At 47.7% G+C, this 19,131-nt stretch overlaps 1 protein-coding gene across 5 annotated transcripts in view; it reads right to left on the reverse strand.

The window, feature by feature from the left end:
* Positions 1-19,131, reverse strand: part of LOC147433285 (RING/FYVE/PHD zinc finger superfamily protein) — a 79,514-nt gene that overhangs the window by 632 nt on the left and 59,751 nt on the right. For all 5 annotated transcript variants that reach the window (XM_086492890.1, XM_086492889.1, XM_086492891.1 and 2 more), the window contains one exon: positions 304-416. In XM_086492890.1, the coding sequence (XP_086349016.1) occupies positions 304-416 (113 nt within the window). Of the gene's footprint in view, positions 1-303; positions 417-19,131 lie in introns of those variants that run through there.

The following is a 19,131-nucleotide window of genomic DNA, read 5'->3' on the forward strand; positions in this document are numbered from 1 at the left end:
GAGTGCAGATTTACAGAAGCGAACATGCAATTTTAATGTAAATTCACAGCTAAACAATGAGGATGGATAACATGCCTATGTAACTTTAATCTAAATTCAAAGCTAAACAATGAGGAAGGATGGATAACATGCCTATGGAGCCAACAACATTTATGATGAGGGTATTTCTATCACTGATATTTGTTGTCATATGTGTCTTACATGTGCACAGTGTGTACACCAAAAGATGTCTTAAATGCCGCATCTGTCAGTGCAGGAGCTGTTGCTAGAAAAAAAAAATTGCATGACAGTGAATACAGCTACCTTAGTCAGCTCTTGTTTCGCAAGAACATGATAGTGTCGCTTGCTGATCCTTTGCCCACATATTATTGCAATGAAAAATCCATATAAAAGGCCAACCAGCAATATGACAATGACTGCAAATCAATAAAAGGGTTATCGTCAGCTCGATCTATGAACATTGATCTAAATACGTACTGAAAGTTACCATCTTTGTATCTGTACTCTAAACGATGTTCTTCAAGCTCAAACTTTATACATATATTTATTTTGCAAACAAAACCTTATGTCCAGTATAAAGGCAGTTACTTTGCTGGAAAAATTCTAAATCTGACAGCTTCCAACAACTGTCATCAAAGGGCTAAACAGTAGGAAACAAAAGAGAAGAAAAAAGAAAATTACGCGTGACAGCATCATTTAAATAGATGAGAAACGGCTAAATAAAAGCAAGCCAAAAATCACTGCATGTTTGTTACATTCAAAAAGCTTCAAGACAACTAGTGTGACAGCCGTTTTGACATGCTAAATGATAGCACACACTCAAAAAATTGCAGCTGCAGAATTCTGAACTTTCTAGTCTTTATGGTGCCATGCTTTTAGCAATAGCTTCAAAAGCATGTACACGACTTCAGGAACCGCGCAAAAGAATGGGTAAATTAAATGATCCCCTCATAATTATGCACTCACCAAAAGAAGTCAAATATCATAGAGTGTCTAATATCATACAGTAACACTAGTTGCGTTAGTTAATTTAGTCTATGTTGGTATTGTCCATTGCAGTATGACTCTCTTATTGTCTCTGAGTCGTCTTATAGACATAGATGTCTACATGAGTTAGTGGATGATGTTTGCTTCACTTTCATCTGATTGATGCTTGAGCATGGTTGAATGAAGCAGACTGATGACTTGGTGTCCCAAAATGATGACGTGGCTACATTTGACTCACACACACACACACACACACACACAGAGAGAGAGAGAGAGAGAGAGAGAGAGAGAGAGAGAGAGAGAGAGAAATGAAATGAAATGTTATATTAATGTCTTCAAAAGGCCAAAACGACCTATGAGATTAAAAGTTACAATAGGTGAATCTGATATCATGTCTGAGTACGGAAAGTACAAAGAACTAATACTAGAAACATTAAGGAAATGAATCTGAAGCTGATTCGGAGGGGGGGGTGTGGGTGGGTTCAAATGAAATCTCTCATCAATTGCTGTCGAATCTCATCCACATCCTCCGTGGTCAGTACTCTGGTTGGGCGTCTTGCATGTCGAGCTAGAGTGATTTGTATCTTCTGTTGTAGCCTTCGTCGATGGTGGGAAACCCTCAAGGTCGTGGGCGTCTAGATCTGCCTAGTTCCATGGTTCAATCAATCAACGTACCTCTAGTGTGGGTGGGCTTTGAGATCTGCTGTGGTGACTGCTCCTCTGCCTCTCCCCTGGCTTGTGTTAAGAAATCTGTGATTCGTCTCTGAGACTGTCTCTCCCCTAATGTCCTCTGCAAGCTCTCCCTGAGTCTGCGTATCTCTAGCAGGAACAATCCGAGACATCTCTGATCCTTGTATCTCATGACTCTAGAAAATGGTTCGAAGCCCTCTCTGAACAGAGAGTGGAAGCGGCTGCGTATCTCATAGTACGCCGGGCAATGACATGTGTAGTGCAGCTCTGTCTCTGGTTCTAAGTGACATAGGTGACATATCCTGGCCCCTGTTGGCACCCCTCGAAATCGGCCAATCTCGATCTGGAGCTGATGTGAGGATGTGCGTATCGCCCAATAGCGCATCGTATCCCATGAGATAAGTGTCACGTGACACATCCAACCCTAGGTATCCGTGGACAAGCTACAGAGCGCAGTTCGGAGCACTCATCTTGAGCAAAGTTCAAACATTCATTCCGCTGCACCTAACAATAAGTGTGTATCCATGTATGCAAGCCTAGTCACAAAACCGTCCTCCGTGAGTTGAAGAAGATGCTCTCTGTAAAAGGCCATCTTCGTTCCCAACTCCTGTGTCGGCTGTATCCATGTGCTCTTGGTATCTAGCTGAATCAGATCCTAGCGTATGAGTCTGCTGAGCTCTGTCCGTGTGAGAGACAGGGAGGGTGCATCTAGGGAGTATTAAAACAGAGGCAATCTATCCATGCTGAAACCATGTTGTCATCTGTCCATAGCAACAACTGTATCTCCTTGTAGCGCTAGTTGTTGAGATGACCCCAGGGCAAGCCGAGCATATCTGTCCCTAGGGAGATCCCATAAACTCTTGATAAAGGATATTGATCTAGCCTCAACCACGAGGGGGGGGGGGGGGGGGGGGGGGGGGGGGGGGGGGGCAGCTGGCTCGGCTCGGATAATCTCATGCGGCACTGAGGCCTTAGCCCGAATCATCCGAGCAATCATAGAGACCAGAGGCCTCTCCATACATCTCCATCCATTTGTGTTGCCAGATCTCCCATGATGGTCTACTGAGGGTCCCCATACCTGAACTCCGTAGAGCATAGCTGAGGTCACTAGAGTGTCAAAAAGCCATAGCTTTGTTCGCGGTTCCTGAAACTGAACCTGCGAACACATCCTCTCCACTCCTCCCAAGGCTGCATATGCTCTCGTCGGTCTAGTCTCTGATGCTCTCCTCGATGAAAACACCGGTCCACCGAAAACTACCCCAAGGTAGGTATATGCATCTGTGTACTCCACAATCTCCCGGCAATAAGTAAATGTGGGTGCTCACCTCCTAACCCACTGTGGTGTGGTGTTGAACACCATAACCTTGGTTTTCCCAAGGTTGACAAACAATCCACTGTCATGAGAAAATGTATTCAAAGCATCTAAATGACGCTGCGAGAGAGAGAGAGAGAGAGAGAGAGAGAGAGAGAGAGAGAGAGAAATGAAATGAATTGAAATGTTATATTAACGTCTTCAAAAGGCCATAATGACCTATGAGACCCGAAAGTTACAAAGTGGTGGATCTGATACAAAGTCAGAGTATCAAAATAGCCTAATAACGGTACAAAACAAAGATATCTACTATGGGGGCCTAAGTTGGTCGATGTGAGCCAAGCATAAGATTAAGCGGGAAAATTTGGGTGGCTTGTTGGGATGGTTGAATCACAAGAGATCTAGCATTGGTCGTTGGCGAATCTCATCAATTTCCTCCATGGTTAGTAGTCTGACCGGGCGTCATGCATGCCTGGCCAGCGTGCTCCGAATTTTCTGTCGTAGAACCCGTGGATGCTGTGTAGTTCTTCATAGTCGTGGGCGCCTCGATTTCCCTAGTTCAATCGCTCGGTCAATCAGTGTGCCTCTCGTGTGAGACGAGGGGGAGCTCTGTTGTGGGAGTGGCTCTTGCGGCCGTCCCGTGCCTGCTTTGAAGAAGTCTGTGATCCGTCTTTGAGACTGGCTAGCCTCGCCATTCATCATGCTATCTCTGTGTCTGCGCAGCTCGAGTAAGAACAAACCCAGACATCTCTGATCTTCGTATCCCATGACTCTTGAGAGTGATCCAAAACCCTCTCTGAACAGGCAGTGGAAGCGACCTCGTATCTCGTAGTAGACGGGGCAACGGCATGTATAGTGTAGCTCTGTCTCAGGTTCCGTGTTACACAAGGGGCATGTCCTGTCCTCTACTGGTACTCCGCTGTACCTCCCAGTCTCAATCCGCAACCGGTGAGAAGATGTGCGTAACTGGCCAATAGCACATTGTATCCCATGAGACAAGTGGGTATCCATGTATCTGGGTCTCGCCACAAAACCATCTTCCGTAAGCTGGAGAAGGTGGTCTCTGTAGAAAGCCATCTTCGTGCCCAACTCCTGTGCTGGTTGTATCCATGTCCTCCTGGTGTCTAGCTGGGTTAGGTCTTGGCGGATGAGCTTGGTGATCTCTGACTGTGTAAGAGTGAGAGATGGTGCATCCAGTGAGTAATAGAATGGTGGCAGCCTGTCTATGCTGAACCCATGTGCCCGAAACCATGATGCCATCTCCCCATACCAGCATGTTGTATCTCCTTGTATGGCTAACTGTCGAGAGGATTCAAGTGCTATGCGAGCATATCTGTCTCTAGGAAGTTCCCATGTGCGGTTTATGAAGGAGACCGATCTGGTGAGCGCCTCCACCACAAGTGGGGGGGCCGCTAGTTCTGCTCGGATAATGGCACGTGGTACTGATGCCTTGGCTCTAATGAGCCGTGAGATCATAGAGACGAGAGGTTTCTCCATGTTCCCCCATCCATCTAAGCGACCCGGCCTCCCGTGGTGATCCAGTGAAGGTCCCCATATCTCTGTTCCATAGAGCAGTGTTGAAGCCACCAAGGTGTCAAAGAGCCAGAGCTTCGTCCGGGGCTCCTGAAACTGAACCTGCGAACACATCCTCTCCAATCTACCCAATGCTGCGTGGGCTCTAGTAAGTCTGGTCTCTGCTACTCTTCTAAGTGAGAATGTAGGTCCGCTAAAAACCACTCCAAGGTAAGTGTAAGTGTCGGTGTACTCCACAATCTCCTGACCGTATGTGAATGTAGGTGTTGACCTCCTGATCCACTGTGGGGTGGTGTTAAACACCATAACCTTGGTTTTACCCAGGTTGACAGACAAACCACTTTCGTGTGTAAACGTGTGCAAAGCATCCAATTGTCGTTGCATTCCCTCTGGGGATTCGGAGATCAACACTATGTCATCAGCATATAACAAAAGTGGAATCCATGTCCCTGCCAACTGAGCACCTTTATCCCCATCGCTGTCAATGTAGTCAGAAACCTCATCCACATACATACCAAAAAGGGTAGGAGAGAGCGGGCAGCCCTGCTTCACCCCAATAGTGGAGTGAACCGGTGTAGAGAGTCCCTCCGGGGTGCGTACATGCCCTACTACTGATCTGTACAATGCCATGATTCCCCAAATGAGTTCTGTGGGTACTCCCATTTCCTGTAATCTGCGCATCAATCTAGCTCTGGGTACCGTGTCGAAAGCTTTGCGGAAGTCCACAAAGCTACAATAAATCCGTCTCCTATGAGATCTACCTTCCTCGATAATGGCCCTAGTGTTAGGATATGGTCAAGAGTGGAGAAGCCTCTCCTGAATCCTGCCTGCCCAGTTGCACGTATTCCTTCCCTCTCTGCCCATCTACTCAGCTGTTGCTCAAGAATGGATGCATACAACCGTGCCAGTGTGTGCCCAATCATAATAGTGCGATAATTCCCAGGCTCCATGGGGTCTTCTGATTTGAAGATAGGTACGATCGTAGATAGGCTCCAAGTGTCCGGTAGGCCCTCATACATGGCCCAGTTAAACATAACTGCTAGGAGCTCTGCTAGTAGGTCTTTGGCATGCATGAAATGCTCTGCGACTAGGCCATCATGATCATATGCTCTCCCAGTCTTCATCCTGTCAATAGCTTTCTTCAAAATCTCAACGGTGAAAAAGCCACATGCATGTGGGCATGGATCGGGGGGGTTGGGGAGGGGCGGCTGTCCAAGTACTGTGTACAAAGATGATGCGTACTGACCCCATGTCTCTGTGGAGGAAATAGCCGCGGGGGGGGGGGGGGGGGGGGGGGGACTACTCATGAAAGAGCCGCCACGCCTTACGCGAGTCCTGACTCAAGAATAGCTAATATAGATCCTGCTCGAGTCGAGCCCAAAAAGCCCTCTTCTTTCGCCGCACCAAGCGTCGGAAGTCAATTTGTGACTGTCTGTGAGTGACGTCCCCCAACAGCACCTCCCTCTGGAGTCTGGTTGCACTCCTCGTCATACTAGCTGTTCTGAGGCATGCTCCCCGATCAACGGCTCTGCTCAGGTTGGGTGTGTGGGTAGGCTTCTGCTGCTGCCTCATGTAGTGTCTGTGTCAGTATAGTAGTTACCTCCTCCAGAGGTCGCCCCGGGTCCTCAGTGCATAAGCGTCTGTAGATTCCATCCATGTATACACAATCCGTCTCCCGTGTGAATGTGCATAAGCGTCTGTAGATTCCATCCATGTATACACAATCCGTCTCCCGTGTGAATGTGTAGCGAGTAGGGGCTACTACTCGTGGCCTGTGTGCTACACTGAACTGGAAGGAGATGGTCATTGACACCAGAGCATGATCCACTGCCACCCCGACCGGTCTGGGCCCAACTGTGAGATCCTGGATACTGGAGATGAGATTCGGCTGTGCCATGACATAGTCCACTGTGCTGGCTCCATGTCTGTGTGGGAAGCATGTAAATCCTCCTGCTGCAGGAAATCTCTGTAGGCCGTTCAAGATGGCCAATCCATGTGCAGTGCCCATGTCTATCAGGTGTCGCCCATACTCAGTATATTCCATATCGTGTGATATTCTGGAAAGGCCCGTCTCTTCAACATCTAGTTCTCTTAGCATCTGCTCTGAAGTATCATAAAACACTGCCTGGTGATGGGCAGTCCTAGCATTGAAGTCCCCTAGGATGATACTGTCACCGTCCCTAGAGAACTCCCATATGTCATCATCCAAAATAGAGAAAGGGGACTGTCCTCTGGGTGATGCATAAACTGATGTACTCGGGGGAAAGTAGCAAATAGCTACATAGAGGTATCTGCCTGTCTCTGCTTTCAGTCTCACCCACATGTACCTAGCCTGCTCGTCCCTGCGGACTATATGTATCAGTGGCTGCAGATCCTCTCTAAATAACACTGCCACTCCTCCCGAGCCCCGCCCTGTGTGCTCTGAGCGTGTCTCCTGTCTATAGGCTGTCTCCCACCTGTATCCGCTGATGTGAGGCATGGATTGCCCAGGGGCCTGGTGTGTCTCAGAGTAAAAGATGATGTCTCTTCCAATAAAGCTATCCTCAAAAGCCCCCACATCAAGACGCATAGATCCATTGCAGTTCCAGGCAGCTACTTTGAGTGTGGTCCCATAAGTCTCGCACCGTCATGTGGAGCGTCGCTCTAGTATCACCACTTTCCCGTCTCGGTAAAAAGCGATCTTGTCTTTTCCCCTTGCCGCTCTAATCTCCGGCATTACTTCCTACATATGAGCAATCTGCAAGAGGGTGAGATCATCCCCGAGAAAGATGCCAGTCTCTTTGAGAGTTGGTCTTTTCTTCAGGAATGACTTCTTTGCTTCCATGGAGGGAAAACGGAGGATGAGTGCTCTTTCTTTTGAGGTTTCTCCACTGCTTCCATTTTTCTTTATGTTGCCCACTCTCCATGCCCTTGTGTGCGTCGGCTCAGGAATCCCCATCAAGGTTGTGAGTTCTTTTACTTCTTCGTCCACATTGCCTTTGTCTTTAAGACCGCAAATTCTCACATGTAAAGCGCGCACCCTTCTCCTCTGCTCCTCCTCTAGTGTCTGATTGATGATGTTGTCGGGTGTGGACGTGGGCGTTATCTCCTTGCCTTTTCCTTTCTTGGCCACCTTGATCCATTGCTCGGCTTCGTCCGCCTTCTGTTGAGTTTTGGTAAGAACATCCACCCAAGAAGTCGTCATTTCTTTGTGCTGCTCTTCTCCCTCTTTGATGGCCCGTACTTGTTCCTTGATCGTGTTGATTTCATCGATTACTGAGGGTTGCAGTTCGCCCTCTTCCAATGTGTTTCTTGATCGTGCTTCGGCGAGATCTTTCTTGAGTGACGCGATCTCTTCCTCTTGGGCCGTCACTCGGTCTTCCAGCGTGCTTATCTTGCTCTCTTGGATCAGCACGCGTCCTTCGAGTATGTTTATTGTGCCCCAGAGATTGCGGTTCAACTTGGTAACGGTCTCCGTCATTTCCTCTTTGCATTTTTGAATGGCATCCTCCAAGGGGTCGGCTTTATCGTTCATCTTCCTCATGCTTGATCGCCGTCCGCAAGGGAGTTAGATGACGCGTGCACCCCCCCTAGCAGCGGGTGCGGCAGCTGAGCGAGTGGGGGGGTCGTCCGCAAGGGGGGTCACTAGGTGTGCGTGTGCACCCACATTAGCGACGGGCGCGGCGGGTGGTGGAGCGTGAGGCGGTATGGGCCCGGGCGGGGGGAGGTATGGTAGAGAGAGTTGGGGAGGGGGCGGGGCGGGGCGGGGTTCAAGAGGGGGGGGGGGGGGGGGGGGGGGGGGGGGGGGGGGGGGGGTAGAGAGAGAGAGAGAGAGAGAGAGAGAGAGAGAGAGAGCGGGGACCGGGGAGGGCGGCGGGGGGGAACAACGCGTGGGGTAGAGAGAGAGAGAGAGAGAGAGAGAGAGAGAGAGAGAGAGAGAGAGAGAGAGAGAGAGAGAGCGGGGACCGGGGAGGGGCGGCGGGGGGGAACAGCGCGTGGGGTAAGAGAGAGAGAGAGAGAGAGAGAGAGAGAGAGAGAGAGAGAGAGAGAGAGAGAGAGAGAGAGAGAGAGAGAGAGAGAGAGAGAGAGAGAAATGAAATGAAATGTTATATTAACGTCTTCAAAAGGCCAAAATGACCTATGAGACCAATCAGTTACAAAATAGTGAATCTAATACCATGTCTGGGTACAAAAGAACTAGAAAAGAACTAGAAGTGGAACAAAATACTACTACTACTACTACAATCTAAAACTACGTGGGTGTAGCAGCTGATACAATAGGTACCCGGTAAACTGGATGTAACAGTGTGTGAAACAAAGATGGAAGAAATGGTGAGGATCCATCCTCATCTGCACTCTGGATGTCGAGAGAGTATGGCTCGAATCTTCTGTTGTAGTCTCCGTCGATGCTGTGTAGCTCCTCTCCTCAGTCGCGGTCGTCTGTATCTCTGTAGCTCCAATGCTCGGTCGATGAGAGTGCCAGTAGTGGTCGAATGAGTGTGGGACGAGCTCTGCAGTGGTGGCTGCTCCTCTGGCTGTCCCATATCTAGTGAAAAGAAATCTGTAATGTGTCTCTGGGACTGCCTCTCTCTAGCTCTCCCCAGTAAAGTGTCTCTATACCTGTGTAACTCAAGTAGATATAGTCCAAGACATCTCTGATCCTCATAACTCATGACCCTAGATAGAGGACCAAAACCCTCTCTGAATAAGCAGTGGAAACGCCCCCGTATCTCATAGAACACTGTGCAATGACATATGTAGTGCAACTCTGTCTCTGGCTCTCTCTGGCATAATCGGCATATCCTGCTGTCTGCTGGTATCCCTCTGAATCTACCGGTCTCAATCTCGAGCTGATGTGAGGATGTGCGTATCTGACCAATGGCACAACGCAAACCATGAGACATATGTGTGTCCATGTAGCTGGGTCGAATCACAAACCCATCTCCTGTGAGGTGGAGAAGATGCTCTCTATAGAAAGCCATCTTTGTGCTCAACTCCTGAGGCGGCTCTATCCATGTCCTCCTGGTGTCGAGCTGGATCAGGTCCTGACGAATGAGTCTAGTGATCTCCACCCGTGTAAGAGACAGCGAGGGTGCCTGAAGAGAATACTGGAAAGGGGGCAACCTGTCCATGGTGAAGCCATGCGTCTGAAACCATGAAGTCATCTGTGCATACCAGCATGAAGTGTCCCCCTGTAGAGCTAACTGTCTGGAAGACTCAAGGGCCAATCTAGCATATCTGTCTCTAGTAGTATCCCATAGGCTGTGCACAAAGGACACTGATCTGGTAAGCGCCTCAATCTCCATGGGGGGGGCAGCTAGCTCTGCTCGAATGATCGCGTGAGGTACGGAGGCCTTGGCTCTAATCAATCGGGAGATCATAGATACCAAGGGCCTCTCCATACCTCTCCAACCATCCTGGCCTACAGAAGGTCCCCATACCTGTACCCCATACATCATAGCTGAGGCTACTAAAGTATCAAAGAGCCATAACTTTGTCCGAGGTTCCTGGAACTGAACCTGCGAACACATCCTCTCCAAGCCTCCCAAGGCCGCATAAGCTCTGGTCAGTCTAGTCTTTGCTGCTCTCCCCAAAGAAAACCTCGGCCCAGTGAAGACTATCCCAAGGTAAGTGTATGCATCTGTATACTCCACAATCTCTTGACCATACGTGAAGGTCGGTGCCGATCTCCTGATCCACTGCGGTGTGGTGTTAAACACCATGACCTTGGTTTTACCAAGGTTTACAGACAATCCACTATCCTCTGCAAAACTGTGTAATGCATCCAACTGTCGCTGCATACCCTCTGGTGAGTCAGAGATCAAGACAATATCATCAGCATATAACAACAATGGGATCCACGTCCCTGCCAGCTGGGCACCTCTATCACCCTCTCTGTCAATGTAATCAGACACCTCATCAACATACATACCAAATAGAGTAGGAGACAATGGGCAACCCTGTTTCACCCCGATAGTGGAGTGAACTAAGTCAGATATCCCCTCTGGGGTGCGTACATGTCCCATCACTGATCTGTATAAAGCCATAATCCCCCAAATCAACACTGTGGGCACCCCCATCTCCTGCAGTCTGCGCATCAGTCGAGCTCTCGGTACCATGTCAAATGCTTTGCGGAAATCCACAAAGCTACAATAAATCTGTCTCCCATGTGACCTGCCCTCCTCAATGATAGCTCTGAGTGTCAGAATATGGTCAAGAGTGGAGAAACCCCTCCTGAAACCTGCCTGTCCCTTTGCCCGTACACCCTCACCCTCTGCCCAGTTACTCAACTGCTGCTCAATAATGGATGCATACAATCGTGCCAGTGTGTGTCCAACCATAATAGTGCGGTAATTTCCAGGCTCTGTAGGATCACCTGCCTTGAATATAGGCACAATAGTAGACAACCTCCAAGTCTCAGGTAATCCCTCACACATGACACGATTGAACAACACTGCAAGAACCTCCATCAGCATATCCCTAGCATGTATAAAGTGCTCCGCTACTAGACCGTCATGATCGTAAGCCCTCCTGGTCCTCATCCTGTCAATGGCTCTCTTTACCATCTCAGTGGTAAAGAAGGTGCTCGTAGGTGGACATGGCTCTGTAGGATCTGGAAGGGGATCCTGCCCAGGAACCGTATATAACGATGTCGCATACTGGCCCCACACATCAGGAGAAGTAATCACTGGGGGAGGGGAGTGCTCATGGAAGAGTCGCCATGCCTCGCCTGAGTCTCTACTCAAGAACAACTGATACAAGTCTCGCTCCATCTGGGCCAGGTAAGCTCGTTTCTTCTTTCGCACAAGGCGCCGGAAAGCAATCCGCGACTGTCTGTAGGTGATGACTCCTAAATGAAGATCCCTCTGAAGCTGGGCTCTCATCTCTCTGCACTCCTCATCATACCAACTATTCTGGGGCATGCTCCCAGAATGTCGCCTCCGATCCGGTTGAGTGTGTGGGTATGCCTCTGATGCTGCATCATGTAGTGTCTCAGTCAATAAAGTAGTGCACTCCTCTACTGAGAGGCCTGGAGCAACTGTGCATAGACGATCCCAGATCGCCTCTGTATAAACCGAGTCAGTCTCTGGTGTAAATGTATAACGGGTGTGTGACCTGCCTCCTGATTTCTGGGCTGTACTAAACTGAAAAGATACGGACAGTGTCAAGAGAGCATGATCCACTGCTACGCCCACTGGTCTGGCTCCCACCGTGAAATCCTGAATACAAGGAATAAAGCTCGGCTGTGTCATAACATAGTCCACTGTACTGGCCCCATGTCTGTGTGGAAAGCATGTGAAGCCTGCTGCTCCAGGAAACCGCTGTAAGCCATTAAGTATGGCTAGCCCATGTGTAGTCGTCATCTCCGTGAGGTATCTCCCATACTCAGTCTGCTCTCTGTCATGTGAGCATCTGTCAAACCCCAGCTCACCCACATCCAACTCTCTAAGCATCTCATCTGAGGTGTCGTAGAAGACTGTCTGACAGTTGCCCGTTCGAGCATTGAAGTCTCCTAGGAGGATGATATCACCATCCCTAGAAAACTCCCATATATCATCATCTAGAATTGAGAAAGGCGACTGCCCTCTGGAACCGGGGAGGGGCGGCGGGGGGGAACAGCGCGTGGGGTAGGAGAGAGAGAGAGAGAGAGAGAGAGAGAGAGAGAGAGAGAGAGAGAGAGAGAGAGAGAGAGAGAGAGAGAGAGAGAGAGAGAGAGAGAGAGAGGAAAGACGATAGACTTAAAAGGACTCAAAAAAGACTTAAAATGAAGAAGCGATAGACTTAAAAAATGGGGGGTGTGGGGGGTTTTAAAAAGTTAGTACATGAAAAAAATTAAACAGCGCGATAGGGAGAGAAAGAGACCCCGCGATAGACTCCTCGCGATAGAGAGAGAGAGAGAGAGAGAGAGAGAGAGAGAGAGAGAGAGAGAGACATCGCGATAGACATAACCCTGCAGGCAGGGGGCAGGTGCGGGTGCAGCGCGCGAGCAGAGGGTGGGGGGTGCAGGGGGCAGCGTGAGAGCGGGGGGCGGGTGCAGGGGTAACGTGCGAGCAGAGAGAGAGAGAGAGAGAGAGAGAGAGAGAGAGAGAGAGAGAGAGAGAGAGAGGTCAGCTCTGCCCTGCGCGCGAGTCTTCTGCCTGCACGCGAATCAGCTCCTGTGCGAGAGCCTGCAGCCCTGTGGCACGTCAGCCTGCAGCACGCGAGCAGAGGGTGGGGAGTGCAGGGGGGAGCGCGTGCAGAGGGTGGGGGGTGCGGGTGCAACGCGCGAGCAGAGAGAGAGAGAGAGAGAGAGAGAGAGAGAGAGAGAGAGAGGCGGCTGTATAGACAGATGACATGGCTGCCTGGATTTTTTGACGTGATTCGCACCACAAATCACAGGATGAAGATGTGTCAAACAAGCAAGCTTTTTGGGCGCCAGTTTCTAAAGCGGTCGACTTGCAAGCCTTTTGGGGTTCCTCTTTTTTTATGTTAATGCTTTTGAGGGCACCAACTTTTCCAATGCATATAAATCAGTGCGTTGGGGGTCCTCATTGTCATATCTATGCATGGTTGCACATATATACAAGGTATGGGTGCACTTCATGAAGAAGAGTGAGGTGTTCTCTCACATGCAGAATTCCAAGGTTATGGCTGAAAAACAGGTAGGGAAATATGTACAGTGCCTAAGGTCAAATGGAGGGGGAGAGTACTTCTCCAATGAGTTCGGTGGTTTCTTGAGAAAGCATGGAATTAAAAGGCACTTTTTGTGCAAGTATACTCCGCAACAAAATGGTGGTGCTCCGCGACTCTGTGTCTTGACTGTAGTTGTTTTTAAAGTTCAAGTGTTCTCAACTTTCAAGTTCAATCATGTATTTGCTGCTAATTTACCACCTCACCACTGGCTTGCCAGTTACATGCGGCACCCCAGACACATTGAAGAGGACCTCGACTATCCGTAACCCAACCGTACGGAGCCACTGCCACAATATTTGGGACTACAAGGACTACTGGCGTAGCAACTTTTACTATCAAGTGCAACGGAAAGGTTTAAGGATTTAACTCGGATCTAGTACTTCGCACCAACACAAGGCTACTTTACTTCACTTGAGAAATTGAACTGAAAAAATGAAAGAGAGAGGCAAAGAGAGACACCACCACATGTGGGATCCCAACCACCCTCAAAGGGCCCCGTTGTTTTGTTGCCAAAACAAGTACTTGCATTGATTACTTGCACAAATGCTGATATAATGGCTAAATGCTAAATGTTGATGCTGAATACTTCATGCTCCGTGCAAAAACGCCAGGCTGGATCTGATGCTCATGTTGAGAATCTGCAAAACGCTAAGGCTGATCTGACCCTATAGGCTGAAAACATTGATTTGGTGCAAAAATGCTGGCTAATCTGCTGCAAAAAAGCTGGGGCTGAATCTGATGCTGTAGGCTGAAAACGCTGCTGCTGAACTGCTGGTGCTGAGGGTACTGACGACGATGTAAGTGTTGGCGATGGAAACGTTGGTGGGTGCTTGTGCTGCGGGTACTTGTACTGTGGGAACTTGTTCTGTAGGTACTAGATTCTGTTGTTCTTAAACTGAAGGCAAGTGACTCTTTTATATGTCTTTTAGCCATTTGCCCTACCTACTTTTAATAAATGTCATGCCGAAGTCACTTATTATAATAAATGACTTGCATGACTGTTCATATGCCTATATGCTTAAGTGATTGTCTTGTGCAAGTGAGAGTATGCAACTATGACCTGCCTAATCATGCACGTCCTTCTCCCATGCAATGTGCACGTGACATTTAGATGTTGTAGCTTTTCTAGGAAAAAATTCGACAATTTTTTGTAAGGGAGAAAAGTAACTTGTTTTAGCACTTGCTTTTAGAGCTAGCTTTTAATATTAGAGCTATAAAGTAATGGTCAATGTGCCAATTGTAATCCAATTATGAGACCGATGCCAAGAGAGCTTAGAGCTAGAGGTTTGTGAAAGTGAGAAATGAACTTTAAGAAGTTAGAAAGTGATTTATACAGTGTGCGCATTGTTTCCTTAAGCAGTGCTTGCACCTCCTTCTCTATTCCATGTGTGTGTGCTAGTAGTAGAGAGTGTGTGTAGGGGGAGCACAAAGATTCCTCACATCTTGCCATATGTATGTGTGTTGAGAGTGGTGGGTTGAGGTGAAGAGGGAACGAAGCACATGCCATGGCTTCTCTTCTACCTTCTTCTTTGCTCACACCCTACCACTTTTCAGTGGCTTATGTGCCATGTCTTGGACATACCTTTGGGATTTCTTGGAAGTGTTTTAAGGATGATCTCTATGTGTACTCCCGAGAGACCACATCAACCACTTGATATTGGTATTTATACCATGTTCACTTATGGAATCTGCCTGAACCATAAGAAATACATGTTTATTGTAAGACATGGCAAAATTCTTGATCATGGAATGGTCTCCGAGGGAAACTACTCCTTTCAAGTGTCCCTTGCAGATTGCTGTGTGCAATGCTTTTTGGCCAGCTACAGGTGATGTGCAAAGTTCATCCATTGGTTTGGCCATCATCAAAAGTACATCCACCGCCCACAGCATGAGCATAAGGCACAATTACTTGTGCGATTTCTTTATGCAATAAAGAAGCAAACACCTCCTCCATCGAAGGATATCAGGACTTCCTGGTCGCGTACTTTGCCCAAGCTCTGCAAAGCTCACTACTCTCATCCTTCTGCTCTAAGATCATCCCCCACAAAATCTGGAACCAAACCTGCCTTTGTCTTCCCTTTCTTTGCCCACTCCTCTACCGATTTCAAAGCTCTCGCTTGTCCTAAGCTTGCTCCTTAGGTTTGTTCTTAGGACAGTTGCAAGAATCTGCCCTTGTCCCCACAACCATAACACTTGCCCTCTTTGTAGTATTCTCCACACTCCTCGACTATCAATTTCAGGCTGATGGGTTTCTTCTTCTCTTTCTTGCCCTTCTTTTTCTCATCAAATACCACCTTATGAGACCAACTCGTTCTCGGAGTCGCTTCTCGAAAGCCTCCAAGGTACGAAAGGCGGCGTCTTTCCTTGAAGATAGTGCTCAGATTGCACAAGAAAGCTTTGAAAACGTGGGTAAAGTTCAAAAGGCTGTTCACTTCGGCATGGTTAACTCAAGAGTGCGAAAGGACGTCATTACAGCTTGGAACCATCTGAGGATGACAAAAGAGGATACATTGGCTACTTATTGTCAACAGTTTTGGTTTTGGAAGATCCCTTTAATAGAGTAGATGGAGCGGTTTTGTTGTGGCCTATCGAAAGAGATTCGGTGGTATTGTTTGTTGAGAAGCTCATGGAATACTGAACACTAGCTTGTCCGAGGGATAGCTCAAGGAGCCGAACTGCATTGAAAAGTTGTCCTTGGACTTAAACGAGGAAAGGGTCATCAGCTTCGTACCATAAATGCTCCCGAAGGTGCAAGGATCACTACCTCAACTGTCTGAAGAGGACGAGGTGTCCTCTGAACTGATAGAATGCTTTTGGTGCTTTCCAGACTTCTTCTTGAATCTACTTTTCTTGGTCTTTCTCTCCTTCTTTCGCCTCTTCTCCTCCTTGCTGGAATCAGAGGAGAAGGATTTGTCTGAAGTCGAAGACGGAACAGAACTAGGATCATCCTCCAAGCGAACACACTTCTTGGATCCACTAGCCTCCTCGAAAGTGGATTTCCAACCTAGTAGCCGGGGTAATCCTCTGATTTTATTTCCTTCCGACAATGCTTTTTGCTTTTCATTAACTGGCTAACTTTCTATTCAAGAGCGTCGTCAAACTCTTCTTACGAGTACAGTTTTTGCTTCTCTATACCCGGCTTTGCTTTAGTCTTCATGGCCGACTTGAGAAATGAGTGGACGGCCTATCGCCATCGAGAGTGAACCTCACCAAGCGGGTGTTTCGGGTCCTTGGAGTACTTGATCATTCGTTTAGCACATGTGTCAACCTACACTTGACGTCGGTACTCTGTTTTGTCAAGACCCCTGTCCGAAACTTGCTTTAATCTTCTTCCAATCCCTCGAAAGGAGGCTTGCTCCCATTGGAATCTCCGTTGGTTCTCTAAGTTCCCTTGCTAGGATTGCAGTTGTTACAGGCTTGGACACTCTACGCGAGAAATCAATAGCAACACACAAACACAAACTACAAAATCATCGAACTTTACGAGAGAGAGAGAGAGAGAGAGAGAGAGAGAGAGAGTCGACACAGCACGGCGGAGTTCCGTGCCTAGAAAAACTGGCCCCAAAGACTGGCGTCCCTTTCGGTATTTCTTTATTATTAACGGTCGCAACAATACATGAAACCGGCCCGTGGGGTGGTAGGTTTCGCTTTCACCCGAAATTCTTTACTTTAGACAAACACTGAGAGAACGTGCAAAGGAAACCTGCTACAGGAATTAACACTTAAGCACACACACGGCTCGGAAGCTAGAATGCTCCGAGCAGACGCCGACAACCTGTAGGCCCCAAAATTGGCGCCCCTTTCAGTATTTCTTTATACTTTGAGAGGGTAAATTACAAAGTAGAGTCCTGGGAATCCTTTACCTGTATCCCGCTATTTACCACCTGTTTTGGCCAAATTTCGGGAACATAACAGGGCCAAAACTTGCGCGAAACCAATTTCTCAACTTCTAGCTGATCCTTATTTGGCATATCTTCTGGCACATCACCCACGAAGGGTCTTAGAAGACTCGCGTGAAACGCATTATGAATCTTCCATGCATCAGGCAATTTCAGCCTGTAAGCCACATCGCTGATCTTGTCAAGCACTTGAGAAGGCCCATAGTAACGCATGTTGAGCTTAGGAAACAACCGTTCCTTGCCCTTCATCTTCTTTAACCTTGCCTTTTTGAACCTTAACAGTACCCAATCACCAAGTGATAACAGCAATTCACGACGGTGACGATCAGCAGCCTTTTTCTGTTTTGCCGGATTCTTCTCCGAGGCAACTTTAATTTTCTTATACATTTCATCCATGTTCTCAACATATCGATCTGCCTCAAAGATCTTGTTCTTTGTATGCAAAATGGGAAGAACCTTTTTGCCACCTTCAACAATCTCAAAAGGTGCTTTGCCAGTAGACGAATGCAACGTATTATTGTATGCATATTCAAGCATAGGCAAATACTGTTCCCACTTGCCCTTGTTATCTGAAACATAGCATTTCAACAGATCTAAGACAATAGAATTAGCCTCTTCAGACTGTCCATCAGTTTGTGGATGAAACGAAGACGAGAACTTGAGCGTAGTGCCCATGTTCTCAAACAATCCTCTCCAGAACAAACTGGTCATGCGAGGATCACCATCACTGACAATCGATTGTGGGATACCATGGTACTTAAACACATTGTACATGAACAAGCGTGCCATCTGATCAGATTTTATCTTCTTCCTAACAGGGATAAAATGGGCCTGCTTGCTGAACCTGCAAATAATGGTCCATATACCATCATTCCCTGTTGGCGTTCTTGGAAGATCAAAGATAAAGTCCATAGCAATGATTTCCCATGGCTTATCCGGAATCGCCAGTGGTTGTAACAATCCTGGTGCCTTTTGCCTGTCAAACTTGACCTTTTGGCAAATCACGCATGCTCGCACAAAGGCATCCACAACTCTCCTCAAGGTAGGCCAATAGAAGAATGTCTCTACCGCTTTAACTGCCGCATCAATACCACGATGCCCTGCATACGGTGGGACATGACTCTCTTCCATGACCTTATGTCGCAATGGCCTAGTGACACAAAGTCTGCCATGCATCATCATAAAACCATCTCTGAGGAGGTAGTGCTCATGATGTTGCCCCTCTTGCAACTGTTCAAAGATCCTTGCAAAATCTTCATCAGTAGCATACTGTTCCTTCGTGTCATCTAACTCATGATGATAAGGAATTGACACAACTGAAATTTGTGGCTTCCTTGATAACGCATCAGCCACAACATTTTTCTTGCCTTCCACATGCATAATCTGGAAGTGGAACATTGAAAGAATGTTTGCCCATCGCATATGCTTTTTGGATAACTTTGACTGTGTCAAGAAGTATCGCAAGGTCTGATGATTGGTTTGGACAACAAAATCAGTACCTAAGAGGTAGTGCTTCCAACTAGAAAGCGCATGAATGACGGCCAAGAGCTCTTTCTCATAGACTTGCATAGTCTTCTCTGGCCCTTGCAAAATTCGGCTTTCGTAAGCTACTACCCGTCCATCTTGCATTAGCACTGCTCCGATGCTACTACCACACGCGTCACACTGGACCACAAATGACTTCCTGAGATCTAGCAAAACAATTACTGGATCTGAAGTCAACTTTTCCTTTAAGAGACTAAAAGCTGAAATCTATTTTTGGGTCCATCTGAAAGTGACCTCTTTCTTTTGCAAAGCGTGAAGAGGTGATGCTATCTCTGCAAAATTCCTGATAAACCTTCTATAGTAGGAGCACAATCCCAAGAAGCTTCTTATATCGTGCACAGTCTTCAAGTCTGGCCATGTCTTAATAGCTTCAACCTTTGCGAGATCCATTCTGACACCATCCTTTGAGACTATGTGGCCAAGAAAGTGGATCCCTTCCAAGAAGAATTCACTTTTCTTAGGATTGACAAGTAACCTGTGACTGCGCAGCTCTTCGAACACAATGGTCAAGTG

Source organism: Adiantum capillus-veneris, chromosome 20 (assembly GCF_014529385.1).
Source record: "Adiantum capillus-veneris isolate H3 chromosome 20, ASM1452938v2, whole genome shotgun sequence".
NCBI lineage: Eukaryota > Viridiplantae > Streptophyta > Polypodiopsida > Polypodiales > Pteridaceae > Adiantum > Adiantum capillus-veneris.